General features: G+C 41.7%; 1 protein-coding gene across 1 annotated transcript in view; it reads right to left on the bottom strand.

Annotated features, from left to right (window-relative positions):
* Nucleotides 1-8357, bottom strand: part of LOC144827847 (GTPase IMAP family member 1-like) — a 36998-nt gene extending 28641 nt beyond the window's left edge. Inside the window, exon 1 of the mRNA XM_078686009.1 lies at nt 8255-8357. Within this exon, the coding sequence (XP_078542135.1) occupies nt 8255-8357 (103 nt within the window). The remainder of the gene's footprint in view (nt 1-8254) is intronic.
* Nucleotides 8358-13345: the final 4988 nt, after the last annotated feature.

Here is a 13345-nt window from a genome sequence, read left to right as displayed (position 1 = left end):
AGATATCCAGTTACATGCTACTCCCAATGAAATCAAGAAATGGTCTGAACAAGGAGGGGTCCAGACAGATCAAGGATGGTTAACGAAGGGTAGAGCCACATGGTTTCTCCCCGATTCTATGGTTCAAGTCATTATCAATACCGCACATAGTCCAGCACATTTAGGAGAAAAAGCTATGTTAGACAGTATCCAGAACATTTGGTTCAACAAGCATTTACGAGCTGCAGCCAAGCAGAAAGTCCGTACCTGTATGATATGTTGTCAGTTTAATCCAGGTAAAAGTGTCCCGGTGGAACAAGGTGGTTTCCAGCCCCCTGACCACCCTTTTGAGGTCCTCCAGATGGATTATATTCAGATGGAGCGATGTCGAGGTTTCAAGTATGTCCTTGTAGTAGTATGCGCTTTGTCCAGGTGGACAGAAGCATATCCAGTCCCAGATTACACAGCCGCGACCACTGCCAAGCAGTTGGTTCGTGAATTTTTCCCTAGATACGGACTCCCTAGAGTCGTATATTCTGATAACGGTCAGCCATTCTCCTCAGAGTTAATGAAGCACGTTTCCCTGTTGTTAGGGTACCAGTGGAAGTTCCATTGTGTACGCCATCCTGAAGCAGCCGGTCTCGTAGAGAGACATAATCAGACTCTGAAAATCCGCATTGCAAAAGTCTGTAAGGACAAAGGTGTGGACTGGTTAGTAGCTCTGCCAGTCGCTTTGTTTTATATGCGCATGGTCGCACATTCCAGATCAGGTCTGTCCCCGTATGAGGTCGTATTCGGCCGCCCCCCTAACATGTGGGGTACTCCTAGACCCCGAAGTATTACCGATATTTCATGTAATATGCTGACAGATTACCTAGCTTCCTTGATGTCTGCCCTCAACTCATGTCGTTCACAGGTTGCCGCCGCATTTCCAGACAATACCGAGGTGGCACCGCACGAGATCGTTCCAGGCTCCCTTGTGATGGTCCGGAATTTCGACAGATCAAGTCCGCTGGAACCACGTTGGAAGGAGCCACGCCAGGTCCTCTTGACCACCCGTACTGCCGTCAAGTTGGAAGGCAGGAAGGGGTGGGTCCACCTTTCTCATGTAAAACTTTTCAATGGATTGAAACCAGCCTCTAAAAACATTTCCAAGGATTTCCAGGATTCGAAAGATTGCCAGAACATTGTTTTAAAGGACTGTCCCGCACAAGACATTATTACAACCCCTCCCTTGTTAGAGAAAACTCCGCAACAGGAGTATAAGCTCAAATTAAGGTCTAGTAAAATAAGTCAGTCAGTTTGATTGTATAAGTCCTCCCCTAGGTGAAACGGTTAGATTGTTTCTGACATGTATAAAATAGACCCCCATAGTGAGAGAGTCAGTCGAAGTTCACTTCAATGTATCGTTTTTCTGAGTTTCATATTATTTCTCAGCATAATGATTTCCTGCACTAGTTACGCACTTTTCCTGTGTTTTCCAGTTCCTCATGTAAATATGTCTGCTAATGCTACAGTAGAACACACGTTTAGTGATCTGCCTCCTCACGAATATTCTTACCGCCTCGCTATGCGCAACAACACATTTATCCGTATGTTACATTATTCACACCAGACCAGCAATGCCACTAATTGTTGGGTGTGTGGTCGACTCCCCCCTTTCCAGACATCAAAGGGAGTTCTGCCACTCTTTCCTTATCCATTCTCACACAATGGTTCATGTGGAGCATGGTCCACGTTAACGTCATCCTCAACAGATATGTATTTTCTTAACAGTACATGTTTTCCAGACAAGCAAGGTTTCCCCCACAGAACAGGTTTAGATCTAGAAAACGAAGTATATAATTTAGGTAATTATTCGTCGAATTTCATGGTCCTGAATGTTCAGTCTGATACTACTCCAGACTTACCTGCTATTTCAGTACTACCAGTCAAAGGCGAATTATGTGTCCGTAGTTATGGTTCTGTACACATAGGTCATAGTGAATGTACTACTATTATCAAGTATAGTGACAGTGGGAAATCTATTTTCAAAGCTTCACGTCATTCTTATTTTATTTGTGGTCAAACTGCATATGTCCGTCTGCCCCTCGATTGGGAGGGAACCTGTTACATTGCTTTCCTACTGCCACCTGTTTTTCTAGCCCCATCTGATTATCACAGAAACACACATCTAGTACACATTAGACATAGAAGGGAGTCCCCAATTGTCGATTATACTGAAACTACTCTAGAACAGTATACAGATTTCAATAAAGGTTTCTTCTTCTTTGTAGGACCTGTCCAGAATAGTAAACTGATCCGTAGGTTAACAAGAACCCTTGAAGCTGTAGTTAATGAGACTGCTTCTGCTCTAGGTAACCTAACCGAGGAACAATCTGCTATGAGATTTGTCGTTTTGCAAAATCGTCTCGTCCTTGACGTCATACTGGCCGATAGGGGCGGGGCCTGTAGAGTCATCGGATCTAGTTGCTGCATTTTCATTCCAAATAACGCGCCGTCTGTTTATTCAGCTATAACCAGACTCCATAAAATTGCCCATCTGTTACATCAAGATCCAGGCACCTGGACATGGTCCGGTTGGTTCTGGAATATAATTTCCGCATGGGGATGGAAAGTCCTGTCCTTTCTAGGTATTGCAGTAGCGATCATATTTAGCTGCTGCCTCTGTATACAATGTGGCCCTGCGATTTGCAGCATGTGTGCTACCTCTTGTATTCCTAGTCCCAAGCCCCGTTCCAAATCCCGTTCCAAGACAATTCGAGACGAGCAAATGGTACTGTATGAAATGATAGATGGTATCATGAAAATTGATGTTTCCTGATGGAAACGTAGTGACAAGGAGGGAATGTGGAAAAGTAACTTTTGCCATGTTCTGTGTCCCTACGCCTCATCCATCATATGTTATGTGTGCATGACCAATATGCATATGTTATTCCCCATGTCCGATTAATGACGCAATTCCAGTTGTGTCCACCTCTAGTATGTTAGTTTCCAGTCCTCGTGAATACTACGAATATCAGGCCTATGTAAAGTAATGTTGCCACGTTTCTCAGTGTGCACGTTATTCCATTATAAAGTCCCCGTTTCCAGGCCTCAAAAGGGCCCGGACCACAGATTCAGCTCCTGTCTCCTGAAAGCCTCGCTGAGGAGCAATACAGCCCCCACCTGTATCCTCGACCTTTCACTTACTTCCTGCCTCGCAGTGCCCGGTGCAGCTTGGCTCTGCCTCTGAGTCTGCCAAAAGTATGTTATAGTTCCAGTTATCAGTTCAGTCCTCCTCTTCTGCATTCCTAAGCTACTGAACTGCATCAATAGTTTCCGTCATTGTCTAGCCTTCTCGTCTCCACGTTAGAGAAATACTGTATTTAATGGTCATTTAATATTCTTCATCACGCACTACATGTAGAATAATGCATGGTCCAGTCTTAGAATCAAGTTAGCTTCTCCCCTCATGACTTCTAGTTTATATCAACATGTTCCCTAAACATCAGATACCAGATAGGGTTTAGGTACATGTCGCTCCGACCCTCCAGACTCTAGTCTCTGCTCCTAGCACAGAGTTCGTAGCCCCCAGCTTCTCCTAGTAACACGTCATTGCCAGTTTTCGCGCACCATTAGGTTAGAGGTCCCGGCTCCTTAGGTAGCCCCCTCCTATGTTTCCGCCCATTCATGACATATTCTGTTACGTTTGCACCACATGTCTATGTATACGCCCAGTTACACCTCTTTTTACTGTTATCTTTCGCGACTGCTACGCGTCATGCCTTTCTGCTCCACCCACTGCTACGCCTACTGCAATGTAATGCTATGTGTTTGCACTATGTATATATGCCTGTGTTTTGTTATTGAATGTTAGCGCGCTCATCCCAGACCTAGCCCCAGCAGCTGCTGGGCCTCTTTTCCCCTGCTGGGCCCCAGTTGTCCTGCTGGGCCCTGTCACCTCTGTTCTATGCAGGTTGTCCTGATCCTGTCCTTATGCTGTAATAAACCTGCACAAACTCCTACTACCTCGAATCTTGACTCTTATTTTATTGAGCTATCTGTTATGCTATAAGTCTAGTCAAAAATAGGGTATTATTTATTTATTTACCACACTTCAACGGTAATAGATACAGTGACTCATCTTGGGATGAATCTGCTCTCATAAGTCTCGAGGTAACTGGGGTTTTGAAAGATTTTCAGACCCCTTCAGGATTTTCTAAGTGCCCCCTTCGTCAATTGGGCCTTTAGACCGAGACTCGGGTACATTTGCTTGCTACATGCAGTGTTTTTTCTTTATTAAACTAAATTCATAATTATTGCAACTCAAGGGGATGCTCAAAAGATATGTTCAGTAGCTGTGGTATTAAAGTTAGTAGCAAGTTAATTTCCATTTTTTATGGTATTACATAAAATCAAACTTTATTTCTTCAGGCCCTGTCTTCCAAATAATTGTTTTTTGTTTTAAATGCCAGGTATCTGGACCCCAATACTTTGCATTATTTAGTCTTTATTCCAAAAGAGTGATGTGTTTATCTAGAGTTTCCACTTTGTAATGAAAAGAGTTTAGGTCCATCCTTATTGACTTCCTTTCTGTTGTGAGATCTCAAATTTTTCATCATAGATCCCAATCGTTGCCCCACAGCAGAGATCTCTTTTAGAATAAGGCCAATAGAAGCAGTATCTTGTAGGACTGTAGTAGAAGTGCCGGAAAGTGGAGTGTTCCCTACTATTTGTGTAAGCAAAGGTTTGCCTCTGGCCATACTTTTATACTTGAATGTTCAGTAAGTACATCCTAATAAAAAAATATGATATTCTGTCGCCTCTCAAAGCAACAAATCAGGGATTGGAAATAAAACAGTGCTTTCCCCTGTTTATCTAAGTTTGCTCTGCACCCTTTGCTGATGGCAGTGCAGCTCTTATTTGCTCTTCCGGTTCCGCACTTCTGGTTCCGGACACAGGGGACATATTAACAGGATGCATCCCCGAGCACGTAGCGGGCTTGTCACTGGCCCTAAAGGCGCAATAAAAGGAAACCTATCTGCACCCATCCACACCTTGATGCCACCATCATGCTGCCCTCTTTATCTCTGACAGCAATAATTCCCAGAATATAGTACACGCAAGGTCCCACCTTCATCCTAAATCTCAGCGCAGGATGGTGTAGATGGGACAAATCTTATCACTGCAGACCATTTCTGGGAATGTAACTTCCGCCCCATTAATGATCAGGCCTCTATCTTGGGTCCCATGGTATGGCCCACCAACAGAAAAAAATCATGAACTTTAATGTGAAGTAAATAAAGTATTTGTAAGTGAGTTTCCTTTGTAGAATCTTCATGAGAATATATTTCTTTACTATAACTGTCACTTCAACGATCAGGTTGACATTTTGTGTTTTCTGTAAATTATCTTGTTCTCCAGAAAGAATTTGAAGTGACTGTTATAGTAAAGAAATATATTCTCCAGATCATGAATATTCTACACAGGAAACTCACTTACAAATACTTTATTTACTTCACATTAAAGTTCATGGCTTTTTTTCTGTTGGTGGTAGAGATCTGTCTCTGTTTTCTTTGTTCGTATATTTCTTCAGGTAAATTGAGGGGTTTGAAATTTGGTCATTGTTTTGTTGGGTATGTTGGTGATGACAGGGCAAGCAGATTGGTAGTGCGAGGGGATTTACTTTATAGCAGACAGCCTTTTAGCCTAATTATATGTATACGGATTGATGCCATAGTTCAAATAAAATGAGACTATTTTGAAATCATAACACAGGAATACTTGGTCTGTCTACTTACACTAGGCACAGAGTCTGCAAATATCCACAGAATAATTAACCTAAGGTGATAGCTAGTCAGTGTTCTTGTTGTCAGAAGCAGGTCTCAATAAAGTTGGAAGTCAACATGAGTTATATAGCATTTATCGCACAAGTAGTATGAGTAGTATGCAATGTCTAGAGTTATCTTTCAATCAGGCAACATAGTCCTCGACAGGTATGGGGACCTAGAACTAAATCACAGTTAGAAGAGAATGTTGTGATCTTTTGACTTAGCTTCACTATGGTCTAATACGTGCAGGTTCAATCCTTATATAGTGTGGGCAGCAGTGCAAAGGTTTAAATGAGAACAAGGAGATTTGTGGGTTATCCAAGTTTTGATCATAATCGCTAATGTAGTTGGAAGACAGAAGTAAGAACAGCCCTTAGTTATCAGTGGAATATTGCAATTTTCAGAAAGTGGTTATATTGATCCAACGACAGGCTTTATATTTGTTTACAGTGGTAGCAGCACCATTATGGCTTGGAGCAACGTTCGTTACAACGGGTATCGTTTATTGTTAAATTTTCAAAACACGAGTGAGGAAACCACCAGTAGGCTTGAGTTTGCTTTTTATGTGGAGGTCACATTATGTTTTCATTATCAACAAACATTGAGAGGTACTTATGCATTACACTTTACTCTTTGGTTCCATAGATATTGATTCTTCGTAATCAGTAAGTTGCTCTTCTCTAATGAGTAGAATGTTTTTTTCACGCAGTGATTTTTTAGTCTGTGGGACTACACTCTCTCTTGGTTTTGCCTCTCATCAGTTATCATGTCACAGTTTTTTAAAATCAACACACGGTCACAGTCTTTTTCCTTTGTTGTATGAAGCTCTTGTGATCTTCACCATCTTATTTTTCTATTGCGCAAAATAAACCAAGATCTATCTAGGTATGGTTTACATATATGCTTATTTATTTATCATTCCTGTTGAGAATTTCCAGCAGCTGAGAAAGAGAGTGCATCCCAATGTGCATTGGGCCAACAGATTCTTTTGTCTCTAAGCCTGACAATTTCAACACCTGGATCTTCAAAAACCCTTCTGGAAACATCTTCCACCTTCTAGAAGCAGAACACCAGGATATAAAATTAGGTCTCTCACATCCACTTTAAGTTCACTACTGGGCCTGTGGAAGTACTCTCAGAGGAGTGCCTGTTCTGTTACCTGATCTGCACTCTTCCAGACTTCTGTTGTACCTAGAAACCTACTTGAACACTCAGAGGCCAGTCTGGCCGTTGAGCCCCGCATCTTCACCTTCACCCAGAAGTTACTCCGAGAGCTAAGTTGCTGGCCTCTAGTTCTGAGCGACCGCGATATATCATCCTACTATCTTGAACAAAACCTGAACCCAGCCTGAGTGAGTCTTCAGCCTCCAAGACATCTTCCTCCACTCCTGCAACCCTTGGTTATGGTGCTAAATGTGCCCAGATAGCCAAGCTCCAAAGCTGAGCCAAAAAGTGCTCTAAGAACCAGGAGTACACCAGGACCAACCTGCTTGCTCTTTTCTACCTGAGGTTAATCACAGGCCGTATTAACTATGTGGCTTCTCCCATTATATTCTTCTCCACAGCACCAAATCCTTCTCAGCTGTCCTTCGCGAAATGGAACCTCGTAGAACTGTCAATCAGATACAGCCTTCTGCTTAATGCCGAAGGTTTTTGACTTCCATTTCGATGATTAAGTCCGAAGTTATAAATCTTCATTATGGCTTTGCTCTGCGTCTATCTGATGACAACCCTCCATTCTTGGACACTTCTGCACCTTGCCCCACTGAATTTCCACCTACTCAGGGACATTTTCTTCAGAAATTGTCTAAGTACTAAGGTAAGTACTGCCCTGGCCAAACCCCTTTCAGTTACTCAGATCATGATCCGTCGCGGTCACCTTAACTTTTGACTTTGCCCCTGTCTCGGGCAACCAGATGTCAGTCGTTAGCGCTTTTTGCTTTCAATCACTATTTTAGACAGAAAACTTTAAAAATTCATAACCCTGTTCTACTGATTGGATGTTTGTCACCGTGATGTCAAATAATTCATTGAAATGTTCTCTATTTTTCTGTATTGCTGTTTGTGTGCTGCATAAATACTTAACACGTTGCCTCTAAGTTTAGCCTGACTGCTTTTTGTGGAAAGCTATCCTGGGTTAAGCACAGTTTGAATTAGTGACTTATCGTGGGTCACCCTGCAAGAGACTGTGGCTGCAGCTCGACCAGGGCTCACACCCAATTCTCCAGGATCAAACACACTATAGTTTGATTTTGTTCATTATGAGTCCCTGCCCTGAAGAGACCCCTTTGAGTTATTAGTAATTTTCGTTGGGTACTGTTCTGGGTGACAAAAAGGGGTTCTGGACTTAGAAGGGGTATTTTTACAGATCTGCTTGAGGGTAACGTTTTAACCTATCGCACCTGCTTGGAGACAGTAGAGGCCAGCCAAAGGTGTCACTGTGGATTTCAAAACAAAATTACATTCAGCTGAAGTCCACTTGCCTTCATAGTTCTTCATCTCTTCTTCAGATTTCGGAGTTTTTCCAATTTCAGCATTTGTTTCTTTTTCTTGATTTTCCTTCATCTCCTGAAAGTGTACCTGCGAACACCTAGAAGGACACACAAATCATTTTACTACTACAGAACACTCTGAGGCTACAAGTTCTGAAAACATCACATCCATCCTGTTACTGGAATAAAATACTGTAATCACAGGAGCTCCTACAGGACAGCACTTGCCGCATCTTATTCCATGCACACACACACACACACACATGCACAAACACACACATACAATATCTCTTCTCACTAACACTCCTGATTTGTTTGTCTCTTTCTCTCACAGTTCTTTGGATCTCAAAAGAACACGTGAATAATCACACACACACTTTCTCTCTATATGTGCCTCCCAATCTTATATACACTCACAAACTCCTGCATCTGTTTGTCTCACTTTCTTTGGGTTTGTCTCTGTCTCTGTATCTATTTATCTCTTCCTCTCTTTCTCCCTCTGCCTCTTAGGCATTGTGCACATGAGTATTTCAGAAGTGCTGAGTATAAGCAGTGCTTAATTTGAGCGTGTGGTTTACGATGCTTAGCACCTGCATTTAATTACCAACACCGGCACTTATGACAGCTGAGATATGGTGGCACAGTTTGTGTAATTTGAAAATGAGCTAAACAACAGTTGTTTATTAATTCAATATACATCAAGACATTAGGAACAACTATTACCTTCCACCCAAAACATACTTATAGCTTTTGGGGACCTCGAACAGTCTGAATTGCCATATTTGAAGCAGTGATGGGTATTAGTAGTTTCTTAAGTACTGTCCTTGGCAGTGCTGACTGTGGGAATGGGTGGTGCAAGTTGCACAGGCCTACTTAAGTGGTCACTGGCACTTACTTTTTTTTTTTACAAATGAAGCACTGAGTATAGGTTTCTGTGAAATCTTGCATCCTGCCCCCTCTCTGTGAAAGCCTTCAACCTGGAATTGCGGGGTGCCCAGCATCTTCGAATTACTGAGCTACTCCACCTTGGGATCCTTCAAATCCACTACCATTGAATCTCTGGATCCATGCGTCTAAGAATCTCTAACCACCCTGCAGTTTCATGTCCAAGAAATCTTGTAACTTGGAATCCTTAAAGTCCTACACCTTGGAATCCTTAAAGTCCTACACCTTGGAATCCTTAAAGTCCTACACCTTGGAATCCTTAACGTCCTACACCTTGAAATCCTTAAAGTCCTACACCTTGGAATCCTTAAAGTCCTACACCTTGGAATCCTTAAAGTCCTACACCTTGAAATCCTTAAAGTCCCACACCTTGGAATCCTTAAAGTCCTACACCTTGGAATCCTTTAAGTCCTACACCTTGAAATCCTTAAAGTCCTACACCTTGGAATCCTTAACGTCCAATACCTTGGAATCTCTAGAGTGATGATCATTGGGCACTTGCAGTACTTCACCTTGTAATTTCTGCATCCTGTATCTTGGAATCTCTGAATTCCTGCAACTTGGAATCGGTGAATCCCTGTACTTTGGAATAACTAAAGGTCTGCTCATTGAAATGCGACTATTGGTATTCCTTTCATGTTCAATGGGATACTCTTTGGACCAACTGTATGCCATTGCATGGATGTGCCTTTGATATTATGCACACTCTTAAGACTCACTTTCGCCTGTTACTCATGGGCACAATTGACTGCCCGCTAGATTTTGGCACACATTCATTTTGCATAGGAGCTGCTTCAGAGGATGCCAGGAGGGTTTTTTCCTTGCAGCAACTGCGTCGACTTGGTCACTGGTCATCGAATTGTTGTTTAAAATGTTAGAAGTTTTAATTAATGTTGAAAATCCATTTTGTTCTTGCTAACATGTATCTCTTTCTAGGAATTTTTTTCACCCAACTCTTAAAACAACTGGAATATGTAAGCAGGAAAGAAATAAATCGTAGACTTCACGCTACAACATTGATCCTTGTAGGCGCATCCCAAGAGGCCTCGGAATAGTACTTAAACCTATGCTGTGCAGGAATACCAAAAAGTTTGTTGAAAAATTGTATCAAATATTAAATAAGTGTTCTTTGGACCTTATTCTTTTAATTGTGGAAGAATTATCAAATATCTTAAAGGATTTAGAAGAGGAATTGTTCAACATTAAAGAATAACTAAATAAGCATGATAATCTTCAGGATACATTGGATGACATCAACAAAAAGTTAGACAAGTACGCCAAGGAGATTCATGAGAGAAAGATAAAAAAGTGTAACAGAGATACCACAGAATATAAACTCGTGGTAGTGTATACCTGGGCGGAAGTCTACAACCAAAGAAGGTGGAAATAAAAAGCACAACCAAGTTCATCGCAAGAAAGTATAGTTTCCGACTCGGAGGTTGCACACAACAGACCACCAATAAACGGGGAACCCAGCACGTCTACACAAGTCACTAATGCACAAGCATCCTAAGGAACAAAGGTGGCTTTTTTGTCCATAAGCCTTGCAGAGAACAACGCATCAAACATGGAAGAACCTGCAGGGGCAAAAGAAACAGAAACAGAGAAAGTAAAGAGATTCATGAGAAGTACGACAAAAGTGACTTAATTATCAATATATCAAAGACGGGGATAACAAATGTGCAAGTACAAGTTTTGAACAAACGAACGTCATTTGTCCCCACATATAGCAGTAACATTGCAGAGACTGAAATATCTATTTTTAAATTCTTACGTACCTTGAGACTTAAGTATTTTTTTAGCATATGTTCTCCCATCACTGAAAAGGTTGTCGAACAAGAGTATGTGGAATTCAAGAAAAAGAGCACTTTCTGCGCACCATCTTCTCACAAAACAATATATATCTTTGAACGTCTGGTTAAGACTGATTGTAACAAAATCAGATTTGGTAAACCAAAAAGATCAAATTTCACCAAAAAGGAATTGAATATTCTCCAAGATATGGCTAAAAATCCTGAACTTACTTTCCAAAAGGCTGACAAAGGCTTGTCACCAATGCTGGTCGCCATGGATTTGGAATTTTGTTATTACAATGTGTCAATACATGTTCAAGACCAAGGAGTTTACATGAAACTTGATAAAGATCCTAATACGGAATTTCAAATGATCTTCAGACAAATTCGCAATAAAGCACTGGAGATGGGTTTGGATTAGCAAAATAACATATACATTTTTGGACAGTGAATATCCAAGATGTCCTCAGTTTTACATGCTACCAAAAGTTCACAAAAGTCTAACATCACCTCCTTTTAGACCCATAGTGTCAGCATGTGGGTCTTTATCAGAACCGGTGAGTCGGTATTTGGACCATTTCTTTCAGCCAATGGTACAGAATTGGAAGACATACATTAAAGACACTACAACCTTTTTGAATGTTCTGGAAACATTACCAAAAGATGAAATCACAGATTGGTTGCTATGTACGATCAACATAGCTTCTTTATACACCTCAATCCCTCACAATGAGGGCCTTGAAGCTATAGAATGGTTTCTACTGAATAATGATTGCATTGGAGCTAATACGATTTTTCTTTTAGAATTAATACATTTTGCTCTGTACCACAATTATTTTCAATGGGACGATAACTTTTATGCCCAATGCATTGGTACATCGCTGGGCTTTGCGGGAGCCCCAGCTTACGCGAATATCTTTAAGTCCAAATTCAAACATGATAACATCCTCCAAGAGACCACATGGAATGATCACCTTGTGTTGTTTAAACGATACATAGACAACATTTTTAAAATCTGGAAGGGAGAAGAAAAACATCTCATTGACAACATTAACAGATTGAATGAATGTGATCAACACATAAAATTCACTTACACCCACAATAAACAGAGCATATCTTGTTTGGATGTCCTAGTAACAATTGAAGGATGTACTATCAAAACCAACATCTATACAAAACCTACTGACCGCAATAACTGTTTACATTTCAAAAGCTTTCATCAGCAATTATTGAAAAGACATTTGCCACAGTCTCAGTTTTTAAGGCTCAAAAGGATTACTAACACAGAAGAGGATGCTAAAAAAACTATTAACATCTTCGCCAAAAGGTTTAACCAGAGAGGATATCCTGAAACCTTGCTGAATTAATCAAAGAAAGACACAACAGATAGAAAGAGCTACTCTGTTGAAGCAGAGCATCAAAACCAAGGAGAACTTTAATATATGCATTTTAAAGCATTCAACAGAAGCTAACAAGATCAAAGACATCATTAAAAAACACTGGCATTTGATCGAGAACGAAACAGACTTGGAATGCATCAATAAACACGAGATGATTTTTGCATACCAACGGTCAATGAACATAAAGGAACTGTTATCCCAAAAAGTCAAAAAAGAGTCACCTGCGAAATTAAAAGGCATGCAAATATGTGGCAATTGCCCACATTGCAAAAATGTAATTAAAGGAAAAGAACTGACACATCCCGCAAAAGGCTTCAAAATTGAGTTGAAACACAACAGCACTTGCGACTCAAAAAATGTGCTATATATGCTGTCAAGTGCCGATGTGGCAAAATGTATGTTGGCATCACGGAAAGGAAAATCAAAGTTCGAATAACGGAACTTAAAGTAACATACGATTGAAGAATGAAAAGTCGACGATTGAGATGCATTGGTTAGAAGCAGGACATAATGTGTCCCAACTGGAGGGGCGTGGCTTGCAGCCGATGCCGATGGTCGCAGCCTAGCGAGGCTCCCGACCCACTGCCCATCATCCGACGTAATTATCCTGTTTTGGACCCGGGATCCCCGCTAAAACCGGGTCGATCCCGCGGACGACACCTAGGTCTGTCCCGGCTAGAGTGGCGAGCTGCAGAAGCACTCGTGAAGGGCACTGCGTACCGAGGAGCTCCCGGACCCTCGGAGGGCAAGATGGCGGCTGCCTGACCTGCGGGGGCGAACAGACGACCGTGAGCCCACATAGGGGGTCTTGCTGCCCGGGAAAGGAGTGCTGAGCACCATCACACGCCGAGGGGAGACTGCAGCCCCCCCGGCATACCGGCGGACCCTGAAGGCGGTGTGCGGCTCGGCCGGGAGACGAGGCT

The sequence above is a fragment of the Lissotriton helveticus genome, chromosome 4_1 (assembly GCF_964261635.1).
Source record: "Lissotriton helveticus chromosome 4_1, aLisHel1.1, whole genome shotgun sequence".
Taxonomy (NCBI): Eukaryota; Metazoa; Chordata; class Amphibia; order Caudata; family Salamandridae; genus Lissotriton; species Lissotriton helveticus.
Note: the sequence above shows the minus strand (reverse complement) of the source record. Positions and strands in the feature narration are given on the sequence as shown.